Raw genomic sequence first — 19659 nt, 5'->3', positions numbered from 1 at the left:
GTGGCGTCTCCTGCTTCTCTTCTCCCACACCTGAGGCCGGGTCGCCACAGCTCCTGCCCAGACACTGGAGCCTCAGTGTTCTGACCCTACTCTGCTTCTCAAAAGCTTGCTTTAGCTCCCCATTGCCTCTGCAATAAAAGGGCAGGCCTGGCATCTTAACTCCTCAGTGGTTCCAGATTGGAGAATCTTTGCTTCCAGGGCAACTAGGTGATGAAAGACCTGAGTTCAAATCCAACCTCAAACACTTCCTAGGCAAGTCATTTAATGCTATTGGCCTCAGTTCCCCCATCATTAAAAAGAAGGAAATGACAAACCATGCCAGTGTCTTTGCCCAAAAAAAACAAGTAGGGTCAGGGAAGGAAGACTAAAACAGCTGTTTAAGCCAGTAATTGTGACTATGTGCTGAGCTCTATGCTAAGCCTGTGAAAGAAAGCAAAAACAGCTTATTTCCTCATCTATAAAAAGAAGGGATGGGACTAGATGTTCTTCAGGTTCCCTTCCAGGGATCCCATGATTACCCCTCCCCCCACTCCCCCTTAGTTTCTTCCTTTAAAAAAAAAAAACAACCAACCACAACCACCTTGCTTTCTTGCTTGAATGTCAGGAAGTTCAATTTGGACTTGGCATCAAAAAGAAAGCTGGATTGAGAAGTAACAGACATTTAGTCTAAGCCCATTTTTCAGATTGGGAAAATGAAGCTAGGAATAGGTTTGAATAGGTAGCCAAGCTGAGATTCTTAGGCCCAGAAGCAGAGTCCTGGCAAAGTAAAGCATGTGGGATGGTCAAGAGGTAAAGGATCAGGGCTGGGCAGCTCCCTCAAGCATCCACAGGAAGTCACCCTCCTGCTGACCCATGTGACCCCAGGGGGCTGGGGAGGGGCCAGTTCAGGAGCCTGGGACTCCTTGGAGAAGTTGTTACTTCTTCACAATCTCCTTGTGCCTCCCTTCCTCCCCACCCCATCTCCTGTTTGCTCTGGACTTTGGCAAAAAGCAAAAGAACAGTTCATTGGCAGGAGATAAGAAACTGCCTTCCTCTCCCAGCAAAGGCATTTAAGTCCTAATGGGTGGGAAGGCAGGAGGAGGAGGGAGTTTTAAGAACTCAGCCTGACCCAGGAGCCATGGAGGCAGGTCAACTGAGGATCATGGGGCCATCTGAGCTAGGAAGATCTGAGAGCATAGAATATAGGAGCCAAAGGACACCCCAGAGGGTGTGTGAAGGCTAGGAGGGAGCTCAGAGACGGAACCAACCTTGCCCTTTAACAATAAGGGAGAGCTGGAGCCCAAAGCAGGGAATGTGTTCCTTGAGATTCCCCCACCCCAAAGTTTGGGTTTGAGTCCAGCTCCTCTGACTTCCATCTGTGCTGTCCACTAACTAGGCCAGGCTGCCTCCCTGTGGACCTGCCTCTTGGTAACCCTGTTGCTGGTCCCCTGGGGCTGACTAGAGCCTGTCTCCTGCTGTCTGGGGCCCCAGCTGGGCAGCAGGCTCACAGCCATGCTGGGAGGCACGTGCTTGGGGGAGAGCTCTCCAGCTTGTTACACCTTAAATAGAAAGCACACTCCAGAAATAGCTGCCCCAGGGACCCTGCCCAGCAGTTAGGCTCTCCCCAGGGTTCAGCCCATCAGCAAAGTGACAGCAAGCAGAGTAGAGCAGGCAGATCCCCTACACCTGCAGCCTGGTGCCCAGGAAGAGTTCCTGATGGCTGGGGTAGGGTGGAACAGGGCAGGGAGGAGCTGTAGGGGGTAGCAACCAGAGCTAAAGACCTTGACTCAGGACCTCTGGGTTGTGTTTCCTTCCCTAGCATCCTTTTCTCCATCTACACTGCAACAAATCTAGGGCACCCCAGAAGTCTCTCATTAAAGATGGTCTTCAGACTTGGTCTGGAGAACTCTGGGTCCACTAGGACCTAAACCCCACTCTTAGGAGGACAACAGCACAAGAAGGTCAGCAGCCCACACGAAGCCCCAATCCAAAATCATGGCCACAATATTTGGGATGAGAAACAGGGCAGTTGGACAAGCAAACAGATGGGCCCACATTAGGCCAGTGAACATCATGGAAGGTGGTGGCATTGTTGGGAATGGGGACCATGAGACATCCAGAGAAGTGATGGGAAGGATGGAGTGGGGCGAGAGCTCAAGGGCTATGCCATGGGAGCGGAGGGATGCCGGCCAAAATGAGGCAGCTATCCTGCCCCAAGCTCTCTGCAGACCCCGACTCTAACTGGACTCGTCATCTTCCCCCACAAGCCAAGACCTGCCCCTTCCAGCTTCCCCATTACTATAGAGGGTGACACTGGCCACCCCCCTCATCCAATATGGTACCAAGGCTGGCCGGTTTCTCCTCTACAGCATCTCTTGTAGATTTCCCCTCTGCAGCATCTCTTGTAGATTTCCCCTCTGGAGCATCTTTTGTAGATTTCCCCTCTGCAGCATCTCACATGCTCCCTTTTCTCTGGGAACACTGCCTCCAGCCCAGGCTAGACCCTCATCCCCTCACACCTGGACCACTGTAATAGCTGCTGAGTTTGCCTGCCTCTGGGTTCTCCTACTCCTGTCCTTCCTCTATCCATTCAGCCACCAAAGGGACTTTCCTAGGCTCAGGTCTGCCCAGGTCACCTGGTCACCTGCCTACTTCATCACCTCCAGGGGCACATACAAAACTCGGTTTGGTATTCACAGTCAGCCTCCTCCCCTTCTGCCTTCTTCCACCTCACTCCCCAACCTGTGCTCCCTCTAGAATCTTCCATGCCTCCACTGTACTATCCCCTAAGCCTGGAAGCTCTTCCTCCTTTAAGTCCCACCTCCTCCAGGAAGTCTGCACCAAGCGTTCTGAAGCCCAGTGGTTTCCTGGACTAATTCATTCCTGTTTATCCTGACTGTAACTGATCTCTACAGTTTGCCTTTGGTGGCCTCCCCCTTCAGACTGGGTGGCCCTTTCCTAGTACCAGAGGCACTGCAGTTTATTGATTGCTTGGGTGTGAGGAAGAGGAGGAGGAGGAGGAGGTTGAGGAGGAGGGAATCTACCAGATCTGGGTGAGCCCAGGAGTCAGGAAGGTGGAGTAATTAAGCAGCGCTGCCCCAGGCTCTCAGGGCAAGGGGACACCCAGAGGACATCAGCCAAGATTCCCAGAAGACAAAGATCAGTGCCACGAGGGCCCTTTGCCCAGAATGCAACTCCTTGGTGCCTGAGGACTACCAGGGCTTCCGTGCTGCACGGGAACCGGGGAGAAGGCTGGGAAGGTCCTCAGCTAAAGGTGACCTCTCACCCAACTCCTGAGATGAGGAAACTGAGGCACTGAAGGGGTGGGAGCAGCAAAGGCTGCTGGGATGGGCCAGATTCCTCCCCGCCAGGACCCTAGCACACAGGCACAGGTGGTCTAGGCCCCGGAAGCCACTTTATTGACATAAAAAACAAAAACAAGCAGAAGGTAAGAGAACAGGATGCTTCTGATCCCCAAAGCTGGGGAGGGGGATGTGCCCTCAGCCCAGCCCCACCCTCCTGGCCCCCCAAACACAAACACCTCAAGAGCCTGGCTTCCACCCCCCACCCTGGGATCTAAATTATGATGGGGGGACAGGCCCCAGTTTAATCCCTTCTCTCCCCACCCACTCCTGCTGATCCTTGGCCCTGGGCAGGGGAGGCCCACCCTTGTTATCAGCTCTAGGGAGGGGGCCAGGGACTAAAGGGGAACCCATAGGTACACACACACACACACACACACATATACACACATATACACGCACACACCACATGGGACTGGGGAGGGTTAGTGGGGGCTTCTTGCCCCCTTGAATTTAAAAAAATAAAAAATTTAAAAAAAATAAAAAGTTTTAAAAACAAGAGTTTAGTGTCTTCCCTTTCTGCTCTGGCCCCTGCCCACCCTGGGGTCACAGCTGGGTGTTCTCTTCTTGCCTCTCACAGTCTACGCCCCTGAGGAGCCCACTGCCACTCCCGCGGGCATGCCCATTACTGGCCCTGCCTCCCAGGGCGTGCCCGTTGCTGGCTCTGCCCAGCGTGTGGCCGCTGATAGCGCCCAGGCTGGGACCGTCGCTGGCAGCAAGGTCCTCCTCCTCCTCCTCCGCCGCTGCCTGTTCCACTGGCAGCTCACCCCACAGGCTCTGTCGGATCTCTTGTGGCAGCCGTGCCCGCTGGGCCTGGCACTCCTGGGCCAGCTGGGAGGCCGCCTGCAGGGGACACTCACTGTCAGGGGCTGGGCCCTCCCCTCTGGGCCCTCCCTCCTCCCACGCCGCCTCCCCAGCCCTTCACCTTGGGCTCTTCCTCTTCTAGCTGCTGCTGGACTTGTAGCTGGCCGGCCACCAGCCGCTCCTGGCGCTGCTTCTGGGCCTCCTCCAGCTGTGGGGTGGGGCAGCGGAGGTCAGAGGTTATGTTAGGGTGGGGGGCTCCCCGCTCCCCGTGACTCAGCTGGGGCTAAAGACTGACTGAAGGGGCAGACGGGTCTGAGCCTCACCCTCCGGATGGCGTTGACGGACTCGGTGATGTGGCGCCGGTTAATCTCCGTCAGCTCCCTGCAGAGATTCGGAATGGGCGCGGGGGTTCGGCCTCCTTCCTCCAGTGGGGTCCCCAACGCCCAGCCCACACCATGACTAAGCCCAGCGGGCTCTGCTTGTCTCATCGATTAGAACGAGGAGGAACCAGGAGAGGGCGGCTGGCTGGGTGGCGCCATGCCGACTCCTGGGCTTGGAGTCAAGAAGACCCACTTCAAAGCTGGCCTGAGCCCTTTGCTATGACCCCAGGCAGGGCACTGAACCCGTTACCTCAGTTTCCACATCTGTAAAGTGGGGACAATGACATCCTTCCCTCCCAGGCCTGGCGTATAGCACTTGGCTTAGTGCGGTGCCTGGCACACGCAGGTGACGAATCAAGGCCCGTTTCCTTGTCACGGCAGAGAGTGTGAGCTACATTTTGAGCTAGGAGGGACCCAGACCATCCCCGGGTTTGCCCCCCGCCTTACGCCTCCTTCTTGTGCTTCTCCCGGATCTTGGCCTCCGAAATGCTGTTATGTCTCTTCCGGTCCAGAATCTTCTGCAGTTCCTTCTTCTCCCTGGCCGGCAAGGGAGGGGGCCAAGGGGGGGCCGTCAGGAGGCAGAAAGGGGGCCTCCGCCCACGCCCTCCGGGGACCCCCTACTCACTTTTCGCTCGTCTCCTTCAGTTTTTTTAGCTGAGTCGTGTGAGTTTCAAGGACAATCTCTCGAAGGCGAAGCTGGGCCTGCACACAGCCAAGGCAAGGGGAGAGGGGCATGGCTGGGGGGGGTCTCCGGCTCGTGCCCCCCCCCCCGAGAACTGCTCCCAGGCACCCCCTTACCCCCTTCCCTCCCGGGCTCTCTCTTCCCCCACCTGTCTTAGGTGTTCCTGGCGACGTTCAGCTTCCGCGTCAGCCTGGGCCTCCCGCAGGTCCAGCAGACTCTGAAGCTGTTTCTTCTGCAGCTCCCGATAGCTCTTCATCTCTTCCTCCTCTTCCTCCTCCGGCGCCCCGCCCCTGCGGACACAGCGACCCCCAACTGGCTGTGGACAGGACTTGGGGTCCTACCGCCGGGCCCCCTCCCACACCCATCCCCTGTGCACGAGCCCTCTGCTGGGCCTGACCCAACTGGGACACGTCTCCTACCCTGCCGGCCCTCCCTGGACCGTGGCCACTCGCGGAGGGAGCAGCTCTGCACCGGCCCCACCGGAACCCGAATCAAGATTCCCCATAGAGCCTCGGCAAAGGCAGCAACAGCCAGGACAAGCAACAGCCCTGAAGACCTCCAGTGATGGGCAGCTCACTACCTCCCCTTGTCCGCTTACGGTCAGCTCTAGCCGCTAAGAATGTTTTCCTTACAGGAATTCCTTACGCTGAGCTGCTCCTGGCAGCTTCCTCCCGTGGCTCCTCGTTCTGTCGGGGCCCCAAAGGACAAGCAGAAGGCCTTCTCCTACCCAACAGCCCTTGCCAACAATTTACAACAGCTCCCTTCACATCCTTCCTGTCTGTCTCTCCTTGTCTAGCTTTCCCTCCTTTGTCTCTCCCTCCCTCCCTCTCTCTCCCTCTCTTCTCTCTCTCTCTCTCTCTCTCTCTCTCTCTCTCTCCATTTCTCTCTCTCTCTCTCTCTCTCTCTCCATTTCTCTCTTCTCTCTTCCTCTCTCTCTCTCCCCCTCTCTGTCACACACACAGACACACACCCCAAACTCTTTCTCTGCCAGGAACTGTGTCCCAGTTCCGTTTGCCAGATCCTCTTGTGTGTGGACTCCAGGCCTTTTCCCGTCCCCTCTGGACACTCCCTGGGTGATCCAGATCCTTCCCAAGTTGCAGTGCCCAGATCCAAGCACTATGGATGAGGTGTGTCCAGGCCAGAGGCCAGCGGGACCAGCCCCTCCCTCATTCTGGACCCTGACATTCTAAGGAGGAGGCAGATCACTCTTGGCCCTGAGAGCCCGGCCCCTTCTCTTATTCCTTCTGGATGTGTGACCTTGGACAAGTCCTTTCCTCTCTGGGCCTCAGTCTCCTCCCCTGTAGAATGGCCCAATGGCTGTGTTTGCTCCCACCCCCCACATCTGCACAAATGCACTCACTGGGGTTGCTGCTTGCGCCTCTTCTCCATCTCCCCCCGGTACTGAGCCAGCTGGCTGTGCAGGCGTCGTAGGAAGGCCGCCGCCTTGCGCTGTTGCTTCTTCTGCAGCTCCCGCAGGTCTCGTTCCTGTCGGTTCCGAAGCTTCACCAAGGCCTTGTGAACCCGGAGCTCCACCAAGGGGGTCACAGATACCTCTGAAGGTCAAGCCAAGAGGGATGAGGCCAGGCCCAGAGCCGGAAGGCGCCGGGCCCCCCTCCCTGGGTCTAGAAGGCACCGGGCCCCCCTCCCTGGAGCCGGAAGGCGCCGGGCCCCCCTCCCTGGAGCCGGAAGGCGCCGGGCCCCCCTCCCTGGAGCCGGAAGGCGCCGGGCCCCCCTCCCTGGAGCCGGAAGGCGCCGGGCCCCCCTCCCTGGAGCCGGAAGGCGCCGGGCCCCCCTCCCTGGAGCCGGAAGGCGCCGGGCCCCCCTCCCTGGAGCCGGAAGGCGCCGGGCCCCCCTCCCTGGAGCCGGAAGGCGCCGGGCCCCCCTCCCTGGAGCCGGAAGGCGCCGGGCCCCCCTCCCTGGAGCCGGAAGGCGCCGGGCCCCCCTCCCTGGAGCCGGAAGGCGCCGGGCCCCCCTCCCTGGAGCCGGAAGGCGCCGGGCCCCCCTCCCTGGAGCCGGAAGGCGCCGGGCCCCCCTCCCTGGAGCCGGAAGGCGCCGGGCCCCCCTCCCTGGAGCCGGAAGGCGCCGGGCCCCCCTCCCTGGAGCCGGAAGGCGCCGGGCCCCCCTCCCTGGGTCTAGAAGGCACCGGGCCCCCCTCCCTGGAGCCGGAAGGCACCGGGCCCCCCTCCATGAACCCCACAAATCCACCCTGGCCCACCCCAGCCTCCCCGAGGCTTCCTCCTCTGCCTTACCTCCCAGGAGGCTGGCGATGAGCTCATCGCACTGACCTGGGGGAGGAGAAAACAAAAATAGTCCCTGACGGGGGGACACGTCAGGCCAAGCACCCACCACCCTGATGGACCCACACGTGATCTGGGAGGGCTGAGAGCTGGGGAAGGGACCCCAACCTCCATTTTACAGATGGGGAAACGGAGACCCAGGGGTGATGGCGAGTCAGAGCTGGGATTGGAACCCAGAACCTCAGACTCAAATCTGGGCTCCCTTGGCAGAGAGAGAGTCGAGGGATCTCCGGGTTAGAGCCGGAAGAGGCTGAGGCCCTGGTTGTGCAGACAAACACCGAGCACAGAGGCAGGAGTCACACAGCCGTGTTAGTGCCGAGTGGACATTAGAACCACTTTTCCCAGAGGGAGAAACTGAGGCCACCCAGCTGAGAGGGTCACGTGCTTAATAACTGGGTGGAACCAGGCTGGACCTCAAGCACCCCCTCATGCCCCTCCACACACACACACTAAGCAGCTGGTGCCTGTGAGGAGGAGGGGGAAGACCAGCACCCCCTCCCCCTCCCCCCAGGGGGTCCCCCCATTCCCCTCTACCTGGTCTGCTTATGGAAGGGCTGGTGGGGGAGGTGGAAGGGCCGTGGGTGCGGGAGGCTCCAGCTTCCTGGAGGCTTTGGACAGAGCCGGTGGACAGCTGGGGCCCTAGCTGGCGAGAAGGCGTCTCCTCTGGGGTCTCGGGAGCAGCCTGCAGGCGGGGAGGAGAAATTCATCTGGAAACAACAGCCTGGACCGGGGTCTGGACCTGGTTGTTTCTGGGTCAGCCCCTTCCTGAGGGCAGCCACCGCTTCTGCCTTTCTCAGTATCCTCAGCGTTTACTTAGCAGAGTCTAAGGAAGTGCTCAGGGCAGCTGGGGGGGCTCAGGGGATGGAGAGCCAGGTCTAGAGATGGGAGGTTCTGGGTTCCAATCTGGCCTCAGGCCCTTCCTTGCTGGGTGACCCTGGGCAAGTCACCGAACCCCCATGGCCTAGCCCTTACTGCTCTTCCGCCTTGGAGCCAATGCACAGGATTGAGTCTAAGATGGAAGGTGAGGGGTTAAAAAATAAATAAGAGAATTCTACTAGGGCAGGAAAATGGGGAAGGGGAATAATTTGATGTGTATTTAAAATAGCAATAAAGTATTTCTTAAAACAAATATGCTCCTTCTTGGCCCTAGCACAGCCTCCTGGGTAGCAGAGCCAGGCTATGAGCCGTCCTGCCTAATCTGTTCCAGTGAGGGCCCCCTGGCCTGGAACTCACTCCCTAATCCGCCCCTCTACTTGCCAGAGTTGTCCTTCAAGGCTCCTATCCTTCCCCTCCCTACCCCAAGTAGAATGGAAGCTCCTTGAGGGCAGGGCTTGCTCCATCCTTCCCTTTTGAACCTCCATACATAACTGGTTGAGATTCTGGACAATTTGAAAACTAGAGCCAGAGTTCATTCGAACCTGGTCATGCCTGGACCGAGAAGCCCTGGGAAAACACTCAAGCTATCTGGAGCTCAGGCAGCCTCCTCGAGCTTTGGTGGAGGGGCTTCCCGCACCAGAATAATCACAGGCCCATCTCTCCTCTCAGCAGAGGCGGAGGACCAACAGGGCAGAATGCTGCCTACACTGCAGCAATTTGTTTAACTGGTTTTCTTTGTTAAAAGGGAGAATTTGAGTGGGAGAAGGAACCAGAAATGCTTGTAATGCACCAACAAAAGGCTTTGGTAAAGCTTATTTTAAAATGTTTGTGGAATTGATTGCTTGGATGTAATTTTCCTGCTGTCTGGGGGACACAGTCCAGCTGAGGAAGCAACACAGACGCTGGGGAGGAGATAAGAGGTAATACAAGCGCGATTGTCCCTCAAGTGCCTGGCAAATGTTTGATCTGGACCCCACCCACGGTCACTAATGGTTCCAGTTGACACTGTATCTTTGGCTCCCTCCTCCATAGGACAAAAGTGACTGTTGGGGCTGGGAAGGACTTTGGAACACAGACTGTCACTACAGGCAGGGGCAGGAGGGAATGGGAGCCCAGAGCTAAGCCCACCATTTCTCCCCAAGCCAGGAGGGAGTGGGAGCCCAGAGCTAAACCCATTATTTCTCCCCAAGCCAGGAGGGAGTGGGAGCTCAGAGCTAAGCCCTTCTCCCCAAAGCTCTGATGTGCCATGATGGCTCCACTTACCTCGCTCTCGCCAATCAGAGCTGCCAGCTGCTTTGACCTCTGGTCCATGAGGCTGACGTGTTTGATGGGGTTGAACAAAGCCTCGGCATAGTCTTGGGGAGGGGACAGGGGAGAAGGGGGAACCACAGATTCACAAACACAAAATCAGCAACCCCACCACCTCACTTCTACCCCACCCCCCATCTAGGAAGGTTTCCTTTTAGAAACATGGATAGAGCTCAATGGATAGAGCTCAGGGCCTGGAGTCAGGAAGACCAGATTTTAAACCTGGCCTTAGACATCAGCTATGTGACCCTGGGCAAGTCACTTAACCCTGTTGGTCTCAGTTTCCTCATCTGTAAAATGAGCTAGAGAAGGAAATGGCCAACTGCTTTGGTATCTCTACCAAGAAAACCTCAAAGGAGGTCACAGACAGACATGTCTAAACAACACTCCACTGTCCTCATGTTTCAGATGGGAAAGCTGAGGTCCACAGAATGACTTCCTCAGGGTCACCCTGGGGGGAAAGCTGGAGCCAAGATTCAAAGCTAGCTCCTGTCTCTCATGGGGTGTTCTCCTCCCTGCATTGCTGCTGCTGCTTCTCCATTCCTGGAACCAGCTCTCTCCTTTCTTTCTTGCCTCGTTCCCACGCTCCCATTCCTGCTGGTCTCCCCCTCCCCTCCCAGGCCCCTCACCCTGGTGATCATCAGGGATGTAGTCAGAAGCCTCCGTGTAGATGAGCAGGGCCGGCAGACACAGGGGCTGGTTGGCCTCATTCCTCAGGCAGATGTAATGGTATCCTGGGTACGGTCAGGGATTGGTAGGGGTAAGGGCAAAGGCAACGAGGGAGACAGACGGGGGAAACAGAGGCAGTTACCACCCATCCTTCACCCCCGCCCCCCCAGCCCAAGCTCCCCCTGACAGACCCTACTTCACAAGGTGGGTGGTTTCTTAGGAGCCCTGCTCTCAGAACAGACCCTTCGAGCTCAGGGGCTGAAGAAGAGCCAGGAGGACAAGCCTCACCTGAGCGGATGGCGGACACAGGCAGGATTCGGTGCCCCACGAACTTGCCTCCTTCCTCAAAGGCCGCAATGCGGAGGGAGGCCAGGGTGGGCAGCACCACCTGTGGGAGGGCAAGAGTCATTGGTTAAGAGAAGGTCCACCCCATCCCCTCTCTGTGCTCTGATCCTAGGCTGGGGGATGATTTTTAAACAACTGCCGTCAGGTGTGTTCATTTCATTTCCAAGAGCAGGCTCGAAGCGCCCCGAGAGCTGGCAGAGATGCCCCCAAGCAGGGTACAGCGCCAGGTGCCTAGGCAGAGGATTTGAAGCTGGAAGCAATCCTAGAGGCTGTCTAGGGCAGCTCCTTCTGTTAGAGAACCAGAGAGAAGGGTCTCGCCCCTTGTTCACACAGAGAGGAATGACGGCAAATTCAGTGCCCTTTCCACGGCCCCAAGACCTCTCAATCCAAAGGCACATGGCTGGGAGTCCTGCCCGAGAGCACCCACCTTGGGGAAGTCAAAGGGCTCCTCGTCCCACACCGGGTTGAAGGAGTTGCCCTGCGAGGGCCGGGTGCGGTATTTGCGACGCGTATCTGCAGGAAGGCCGAAGACATCCACCTCCACATAGATGCTGACCTTTCTGTCCGACAGAAACTGGCCCGAGATCACCTGGAAGGACCCGGGAGAGGGTGACGGCCCCGTCCAGCTGGTCTCTGCCCTTCAGGCCGCCCCTGGCCGGAGCACAGCTCCTCCCGCCCTGGTAGAGATGCCTGACCTTGACCCGGAGGGCATTAGCCACGATGCCATCCACGATGCCTTCTGTGAAAGGGTCGAAAGACTTGTCCGGGCGCCGCATGAATTCTGGCTTGAGCAGATAGCCGCTGCGCCCGTTGTACTCAAACACCCCGGCGTTCAGCTGCATCGGGAGGTCTGCGAGGAAGCAGAAGGCACCCAGGTGTCAGCACGAGGCCCAGCCGGGACACAGAGTCCCAGGAGAGCCCCACACACGAGGCTGGAACCCCCTGGGCCGCCTTACCAAGGGTCTGGAAGTTGAGGGCAACAAGCTGGCAGCCTGCATTCCAGAAAAGCTGAGGCATGTAGTTGGAGGAGTCTACCCGGGTGCCCTTGGGGTAGATGCGGCTGAGCTGCTGTTTGTTGTACCTGATGGAGGCGGTCATGGGCCACACTCTCCAGAAGGACTTGACCCAGAACCCCACAATGCCCCCCAGGAAATCCCGATGCCAATGAGGTCACGTTCCAGACCACGTCAAAAGAGGACCCAAGTTAAATAATCTCTAAACTTCCCCCTGCACTCCCATTCCCACCTCCAGCTCTGGCATTCCATGTCCCAGGGTTCTAACATTCCATGTTCTAAAGCCCCTCCCAGCTCTGACATTCCATGTTCTAAGGCCCCTCCCAGCTCTGACATTCCCTGTTCTAAGGTCTCTCCCGGGTCTGACGCTCCATGTTCTGAGGTTCTACCCCTCCGTGTCCTCAGGCCCCTTCTGGCTGTGATGTTCTAGATTCCTGGCTCCCCCTTCTAGGCTCTCTTGAGGGTGGATACTCCACAAATTCCATGGGGCTCTTGGTGAGCTGCTCCAGGGCTTTGGTCTCCACAAAGGACGACATCTCAAAGCACTTGTTCCGCTCTGTGGGGTGGAGGATCCTCGTCAGAACTTGGGCCTCCCTTTCTCTGTCACCCAGCCTGGGGTCCCCCATCCTCTCCCCTTCCTGCCCCACTTACTCCGGGCCACCTCAAAGGACTTGAATTTGACCGGCTCAATGTAATTGACCAGAGTGGACATCTCCTCCGTGGCGTTCACCTCACTGCTGGCCGTGCCCTGTGATGCCCCCAAACCAAAGGGTCACATGGATGGCACGATCCCGGCTGGCCCCAGGACCCCTCTGGGCCAGCCCCTCCGTCCATTCTGGGACCCACAACTCCCCCCACGGTCCTGACCGCCCTTTTCCCTTTCCCCCACCCTCCCACCTCCTGAGCTTGACCTCGTCTGTGCTGTTCTTCTTGGGGTCGGCCGGTTCTTCCTCCTCCTCTTCTTCACTCTCTGCCTCTCGGTCTGGAGGGAGGAACGAGGATTGGGGTCTCCCGTACCCCCACCACTCTGTGGCCCTTCCCTCTCGCCTGCCCATCCTCTCACCAATGGATTTGCGGGGTTCGGGGTTGCAGCCCAGGTGATCTTCTCCGTTGCTCAGAGTGGAACAGCCCTCGGAGCTGGGGGAGCCTGGGGGGAGGCAGCACCCAGGGTGAGGAGGGGGATCTTCCTAGGGAGGGAGGGAGCGGCGGACGATGCCCTGGCACTGGGGGGGCGGACGTCGGGCTCCGGGAACCAGACACGAGATGGGGTCAAGCCAGGCGAGGGACATGGGGCTGCTCAGGCCGGAGGCCGGGGCCACCCCAGCGAGGGGATCTCGGGGACTCCGAGAGGCTCCGAGGGGAGGGGCCAAATCCCGGTGACTTGGGGCAGGAGATCGAGGGAAGACGAGACCAAGGACTGGGGGGCTCCTGGGGGCGCCGTGCCCAGGTAGGGGAGGGGCCCCGGGGACCGAGAACCGGGCGAGGTCAGGGTCCTACCGAGCTGCGGGGACGGGGGCTCGGTGGCCACGGAACTCTCGCTCAAGGCCGAGTTACTCTGCTCCAGGGGCCGCTTGCGCACCGAGCCGTCGGAAGGGCTCAGGGGCGGCCGGTGCCGTTTCTTATTCTTCACGAGGATGCGGCCCATCAGGTCCTGAGGGCTGGGCAGGGGGACTCCGGGGGCCAGCTGGGAAAGGAGGACACAGGCCTGGTCAGAGCCGGACCAGAGCCCCCTGCTCTGCCCGCCTCCCCGAGCCTCCTGACCCAGAGCGGGCCCCACCGGGTACTTGTCCAACGGGTCGATGAGCAGCGCGTCCCCAAAGATGGTGCGGCAGTACTCCGCCATCTTGGCCTGCTGTTTCGCCCTGGCCAAAGGGAAACAGAGGGAAGGGGTCAAGGGCCGAACGCGGGCACGGGCCCAGGCCGCTGGGTAAAGGCCACCGAGGCGACCCAGAGGACACTCACGAGTCGACGTGGTTCTCGAAGGAGAGGATGACGGGGAAGGGGGACGTCTTGAAGGCCGTTTCTGCGATGGCCTCCAGCACGTCCCGCAGGGGCACTTCCGTGGTCATGGTGAAGCCGTGGGTGATGAAGGGCTCCTCCTCGGGCGGCCGGCCTTTCCACACGTCCAGCTCCACGCAGCGGCAGCCCCACAGCAGGGCCTGCCGGTACATCTCCACCGACGAGGTCCCCGCCAGCTGCCCCGCTGCAGGGGGACCCCAAAAAGAAAGGTCAGAGCCCGCCGGGGAGCCTCGACACCGCCGCGCCCCCCACCCTCGTCCCCGGCCCGGCCCAGCGAGCACCGCGGATGGGGAGCCCTGCTGCTCCCGGCTCTTCGGACGGTCGGTCGTGGCCACATTCTGCCAAGACGCTCGCAGCGGCCCCGGGGCAGCGCCTGGGCTCGAGCCGTCCTCCCCGGAGGGAGCCCCCGCTGGCACCCCCGAGCCCTTCCCCGTTAGCCCTGCGATCGCCCCAGACGGATTCCTCAGAGAGCGCCCCGATACGCAGACGGGTCACCCCGCGTTTGTGTCCAGGAGCGCCGTTCGTCTTGGCCATGCAGCATCCGGGGAGCCGACGCAAGGGGGGGGCTTTGTTTTTCTTCTTAAATCCCCAGGAAGGGCCAGAGCCTCCCCGCCTTGTTTCGTGCCTCCCTCGGCATTCACCAGCGGGGCCCCGACGGCACCCCACGGCTGGATGGAGCCAGGACACGGCACGATCCTTCCACGGATATGGGGCTTCCTGGGGCAGGAGAGCCTTGAAGGCCGGGTTTGCGTCACTGCCGCAGAGCCGGCTCTGCGCCCTCTCCCCGAGGCGCTCAATGGCGGCACGGCGAAGACGGCGCACGCCCCAGAAGAGCGCCGAGAAGTCCTCGCTGGGGCCGTCTCCGACACTCACCGGGACCCCCAACCCTCCGCACGGAACGTTCTCATCCGGGTCTTCCGGCGACGAGAAGGCGGGGGCGTGGCTGGCACTCCCTGATGCCCGCGTCTCCCCGTGCCCGCCCCACACCCTGGCATCGTGCCCGCCGCGAAATCTTGTGTAAAATGATCCCTTAATGGCTTCGAGGTTGTGTCGTCTCCAGAACAGACGTCCCGTCTTCATGCTGCCTTGGAAATGGCACGTCGACGTCGTATGACTAACTGGGGTGAGTGCGGCGGCCCGATGGAGACAGAACCCAGGAAGCCGAGCCTGCCCGTTTGTTGGCCCTCTGCTGGGTTCAAGCAACGCTCTGGAAATGATGTGATTAGAGGAGGCTGGGCCCAGAGACGGGGGAGGGGGGTCCTGGGTTCCAATCTGGCTTCAGACCCTTCCTAGCTGGGTGGTCCTGGCCAAGTCCCTGAACCCCCATGGCCCAGCCCTGACTGCCCTTTGGCCTTGGAACCGGTTCTCAGTGTCCATTCTAAGACACAACGTAAGAGGGTTCTTTTCTGTCTTAAACCCTGACCTTCTGTCTAAGAATCAATACTGTCCCTAATCCCAAATACCAGTTCCAAGAGGGGTGAGGACTAGGCACAGTGCCCGGCACCCAGTAGGTGCTTAATAAGTGTTTAAAGAACGAATGAAATCAGGCAACGCTGTACCTATGAGCACGGTGCCCGGCACCCAGTAGGGGCTGCACATGCTAGGAATGCTGACGACAATTTCTGCTCTCCAGCCAAACTGTCCAAGTTGGGGAGGCGACAGAGGACAACCGAAGTCCAGTTTTTGCTTCTCCTCATTTTCTGATCTGGAGCATCAACGGCTCGTTCGAACAGACGGTGTGGAAGCCGCTGTCAATGTCCATGGTCGGGTCTTCTCATCCTTCGCCATCCCGCAGTGATGCTGAGCTTGAGCCCTGCGCGCCGATGCCAGGGTGCCGCTCTCTGGAGCTCCCCGGGGCTCTCTCTTCTCCCCATTCGGCGGTCAGCTGCGTGAGACGGGGAAGCCTGCGTGCTTGTAGGGCGCCGGCACCCAGGAGGCACTTCATAAAGACTGAGCGATGGAAGCCGGAGAAAGGATTCCCAATCCGGAGACAGAAGCTTCAGGGCCGTCGACAGCCCTTGGGGCTGCTCCATTTTTCCAGCCTGCACGCTTCGTCCGCTCTCCTCTGCCGCCTCCGTCGCTGCATTCGAGGACCCAGGATGGGTCGTCTCGGCCTGGGCGCAGAGAATCCCGTCCCATTTGTGCTGGGCGGCTCTTCCGTCTCCCCGGCTTCTCGCCCCGCGCGGGCCGCACACATTCTATGGCTGTGCTCTCCAGGCTCTGCCGGCCGACACCCACCCTTCGGGCTGCCGGACGAGATGCCTGGGCGCCCCGCGTGAGGCTCTTTCTTGTCCCCTTTGGGACCAGGAAACCAGTTCTGCCAGACCTCCATTTGACCCAGAAAGGGGCGCCTGGGACGCCCTCCTTCCTGCTCTGGGTGCTGCTCATCGGGGGGGCTGATGCACTTGGGGCTCCATCCTGCCAGCCGTCTTAACAAAACAGATAAACGTTTCTCGTTCCGGAGGGAGTCTGGGGCTGGCCTGGGGCTTCTCTGAAGTCATGAACGCCCCCAAGAGGAAACTCCTCGTGCCCCTGGTGCGGCATCTTCTCGGCCCTCCCCCTTGTGGGTCCCATTCCCTCCTGGTTACCCCTTCTCCGAATCCCAGGGAAGCCAATGACATTAAACCCATTGGTTGGAATGCCCAAAGCAAGTTCATGAACCCTTCTGAGGGTTCAAGGACCCCAGTTTAAGAATATTTGGTCTTGGGGCAGCTGGATAGCAGGAGGACCTGAGTTCCAATCTGGCCTTAGATATGTCCTAGATGCGCAACCCTGGACAAGTCATGTAACCCCAATCACCTAGACCTTGTGGCTCTTCTGTCTCAGAACAGATACTAGGCCAGAAGGGAAGAATTTTAAAAAAAGGGAAAAAAAGACCTCTTAGTCTTAGAGAGCTAAGAGGGCAAGTAGTATACATGCCCAGGGTCACACAGCCACTGTGTATCTGAGGCAGGACTTGAACTCAGGTCCTCCTGGCTTTGGGAATGATTCAGCTTCTCAAAACAGTGAGAGTCAAGTTCATAAATAACAATGCTGCCAGGCAACACTACCGCAACTCCCATTTCTACAGAGCCCTGATCCCCATACTCTAGTGACCTCGGGGAGCTCCGTGCTCATTTCACAGGAGGCACCCGAAACATCCCTGGACCCTCCAATCAGGGTCAGGAAGGGCCATGCTGGCGAAGTCCCTGGAAGAGTTACCTGTGAGGTAGGTGTTGTGGGAGGAGTTGATGAAATAGGAGCTCAGGGGCTGCGTCATGTCATTACTCAGGTCCAGGGCCTCTGGCGGCAGGACACTGTTCTCCTCCCCACCCAGGTAGCGGCTGAAGCCTTCCATGGACATCTGGTCTGGGGGAGGTGGAGAAGAAGGCTCAGGCCACAGCCCCACCAGGCCAGGGGCTCAGGGCTCCTGACCTGCGGCTCTAGCCCCCTCCCAAATGGGGCAGAAACATTCTCCAATTGATAAATGGGCAAGGGACATGAATAGGCAATTTTCAGATAAAGGAATCAAAACTATCAATAAGCACATGAGAAAGTGCTCTAAATCTCTTATAATTAGAGAAATACAAATCAAAACAACTCTGAGGTACCACCTCACACCTAGTAGATTGGCTAACATGACAGCAAAGGAAAGTGGTGAATGTTGGAGGGGGTGTGACAAAATTGGGACACTAATGCATTGTTGGTGGAGCTGTGAATTGATCCAAACATTCTGGATAGCAATTTGGAACTACGCCCAAAGAGCGCTAAAAGCCTGCCTGCCCTTTGACCCAGCCACAGCACTGCTGAGTTTGTACCCCAAAGAAGTAATAAGGAAAAAGACTTGTACAAAAATATTCACAACCACACTCTTTGTGATAGCAAAAAAATTGGAAAATGAGGGGATGCCCTTTGATTGGGGAATGGCTGAACAAATTGTGGTATATGCTAGAGATGGAATACTATTATGCTAAAAGGAATGATGAACTGGAGGAATTCCATGTGAACAGGAACGAACTCCATGAACTGATGCAGAGTGAAAGGAGCAGAACCAGGAGAACGTTGTACACAGAGATGGATACATTGTAGCACCATCAAATGTAACTGACTTCTCTACTGGCAGCCATGCAATGGCACAGGACAATTCTGAGAGACTTATGAGAAAGAAGCTGTCCACATCCAGAGAAAGAATCGTGGGAGTAGAAACGCAGAAGAAAAACAACTTCTTGATCATGTGGTTTGATGGGGACATGATTGGGGATGTAGACTCTAAACGATCACCCTAATGCAAATATTAATAATATGGAAATAGATCTTGATCAATGACACATGTAAAACCCAGTGGAAATGCGTGTTGGATATGGAGGGAGGGGGGAAGAACATGAATCATGTAGCCATGGGAAAATACTCTAAATTAATTAATTAAATGAAATTTGCCAAACTCCAAACAGGGTAGAAATCAGAGAATCTGGGAATGTCAGAGTCGGGAGGGCTCTGAGAACAGGGAATGTCGGAGCTAGAATAGAACAGGGAACGTCAGAGATGAACATGCTAGGAAGGACCTTACAACAAACTACGGAATGCAGCCTAAGAGCATCAGACGTGGGGGGGCCTCGGAGACCAGCTAGCGCAGGTCCCTCCCTTGCAGAGGTCCCAGAGATAGTGCTGGGGTGCCTCGGGGGGCCCCAGGGCCCTCACCTCGCTCCAAGAATTGCTGGTTGGGCTCGTACTTCTCGATGAGCAGGCGGGCCTGGGCCGGGCGCAGCGGCGGGTACAGGACCTCGTTCAGCCGGGGGTCTCGCTGCTTCTGGTTGACAAAGTCCAGGAGCTGCTCCAAGGTCAGGTAGGGCTTCCCCTTGGCACCACTGGACGGCGGGCAGAGAGAGACAAGTCAAGGCAGCCGGAGCAGAGAGCCCGAGCTGGCCCTCAGGGTCCTGACCTCCTTGTGTTTTTAAACAACCTGCCAAATGCTTTAGGAAAACTGAATTCCCTTGTTAGTAATAATCAGGATAATGATAATATAACATGATAAAGAAGAGTTATTTTTATGCTGGCCGAGAAGGGCTCCCTAAGCTTCGCCAGAATGCCCAAAGGGTCCAGGACACAAGAAAAGGGTCAAGAACCCTTGGTCTGAGTTTAAGTCTCAGCGCCACGTTTGCTGGGCGGCCACGGACAAGTTAACTGATCTCCGGGCCTCAGTGTCTTCATCCACAAAATGGGGATAGACAGTTCTCTCCCTCCCTCCTCAGGAATGCACCGTGTCCTTCTTAAAGCCCTATAAAAATAGGTGTGTGTGTGGGGGGGTGCGTTAGGAAGTCCCGTGGAGTTGTGGCTGCAGGACTGGGCTTAGTCAGGAAGCGCCAGATCCTGCCTCTGGCACACTGGCTGTGTGATCTTGGGCGAGTCCCTTAACCACTCAGCGCCCTGGGCAGTCCTCTAAGACTGTGCCCAGTGGGAGGCTGAGGAAACGTCAGATCTGGTTAAAAAAAAAAAAAGGAAAAGGAAAAGGAACTCTCTGTCCAGAAGTAGGTCATAATCTGCCGGAGCCCCGTCAGAATTCTCTCTCTCATCCCCAGGCCGGGACAAGGGGATAATCCAGCTAACCAGCGACTTGGGAAATGTCTGCGCGGGGCTTGCGTAAATCAGGGGCTAAATGAGAAGCCCTGGGCCGGGGGGAGGCCGGGGAGGGGAGCAGAGAAGGGCTCGATAAAGGGAAGCCCCTCACCCTGTTTTATGGAGAGAAGGTCATGAGAGAAGAGCTTTCAACCCTTTCATGTTACAAATAGGGAAACTGAGGCCTGAGGGAGAAGCAGCCACTTGACACATAAGACAGCTCGTGACACACGAGACTTGAACTCGGAGCCTGTCGCCTCTTTCCGCTGCCCCCTGGGTCCGGTGGGCGGGTGATCTTCTCTGGGGAAGGGACCCCCCCCGCCCCCTGCAGCC

At 58.0% G+C, this 19659-nt stretch overlaps 1 protein-coding gene across 1 annotated transcript in view; it reads right to left on the bottom strand.

Moving 5' to 3' along the window:
* Positions 1-3375: 3375 nt before the first annotated feature.
* Positions 3376-19659, bottom strand: part of PLCB3 (phospholipase C beta 3) — a 50962-nt gene continuing 34678 nt past the window's right edge. The window contains exons 2-25 of the mRNA XM_044682022.1: positions 18412-18578; positions 16936-17082; positions 13678-13918; positions 13493-13577; positions 13213-13399; positions 12779-12862; positions 12627-12697; positions 12367-12463; positions 12187-12271; positions 11659-11783; positions 11398-11552; positions 11130-11291; positions 10646-10745; positions 10318-10422; positions 9644-9735; positions 8039-8186; positions 7457-7492; positions 6568-6760; positions 5356-5497; positions 5151-5227; positions 4973-5062; positions 4469-4526; positions 4267-4353; positions 3376-4184 (exon numbers count right to left, since the gene is read on the bottom strand). Coding sequence (XP_044537957.1) covers positions 3888-4184; positions 4267-4353; positions 4469-4526; positions 4973-5062; positions 5151-5227; positions 5356-5497; positions 6568-6760; positions 7457-7492; positions 8039-8186; positions 9644-9735; positions 10318-10422; positions 10646-10745; positions 11130-11291; positions 11398-11552; positions 11659-11783; positions 12187-12271; positions 12367-12463; positions 12627-12697; positions 12779-12862; positions 13213-13399; positions 13493-13577; positions 13678-13918; positions 16936-17082; positions 18412-18578 — 3031 coding nt within the window. The 3' untranslated portion in view covers positions 3376-3887. The remainder of the gene's footprint in view (positions 4185-4266; positions 4354-4468; positions 4527-4972; positions 5063-5150; positions 5228-5355; positions 5498-6567; positions 6761-7456; positions 7493-8038; positions 8187-9643; positions 9736-10317; positions 10423-10645; positions 10746-11129; positions 11292-11397; positions 11553-11658; positions 11784-12186; positions 12272-12366; positions 12464-12626; positions 12698-12778; positions 12863-13212; positions 13400-13492; positions 13578-13677; positions 13919-16935; positions 17083-18411; positions 18579-19659) is intronic.

This window comes from Gracilinanus agilis, chromosome 6 (assembly GCF_016433145.1).
Source record: "Gracilinanus agilis isolate LMUSP501 chromosome 6, AgileGrace, whole genome shotgun sequence".
In the NCBI taxonomy this organism is placed as follows: domain Eukaryota; kingdom Metazoa; phylum Chordata; class Mammalia; order Didelphimorphia; family Didelphidae; genus Gracilinanus; species Gracilinanus agilis.
Note: the sequence above shows the minus strand (reverse complement) of the source record. Positions and strands in the feature narration are given on the sequence as shown.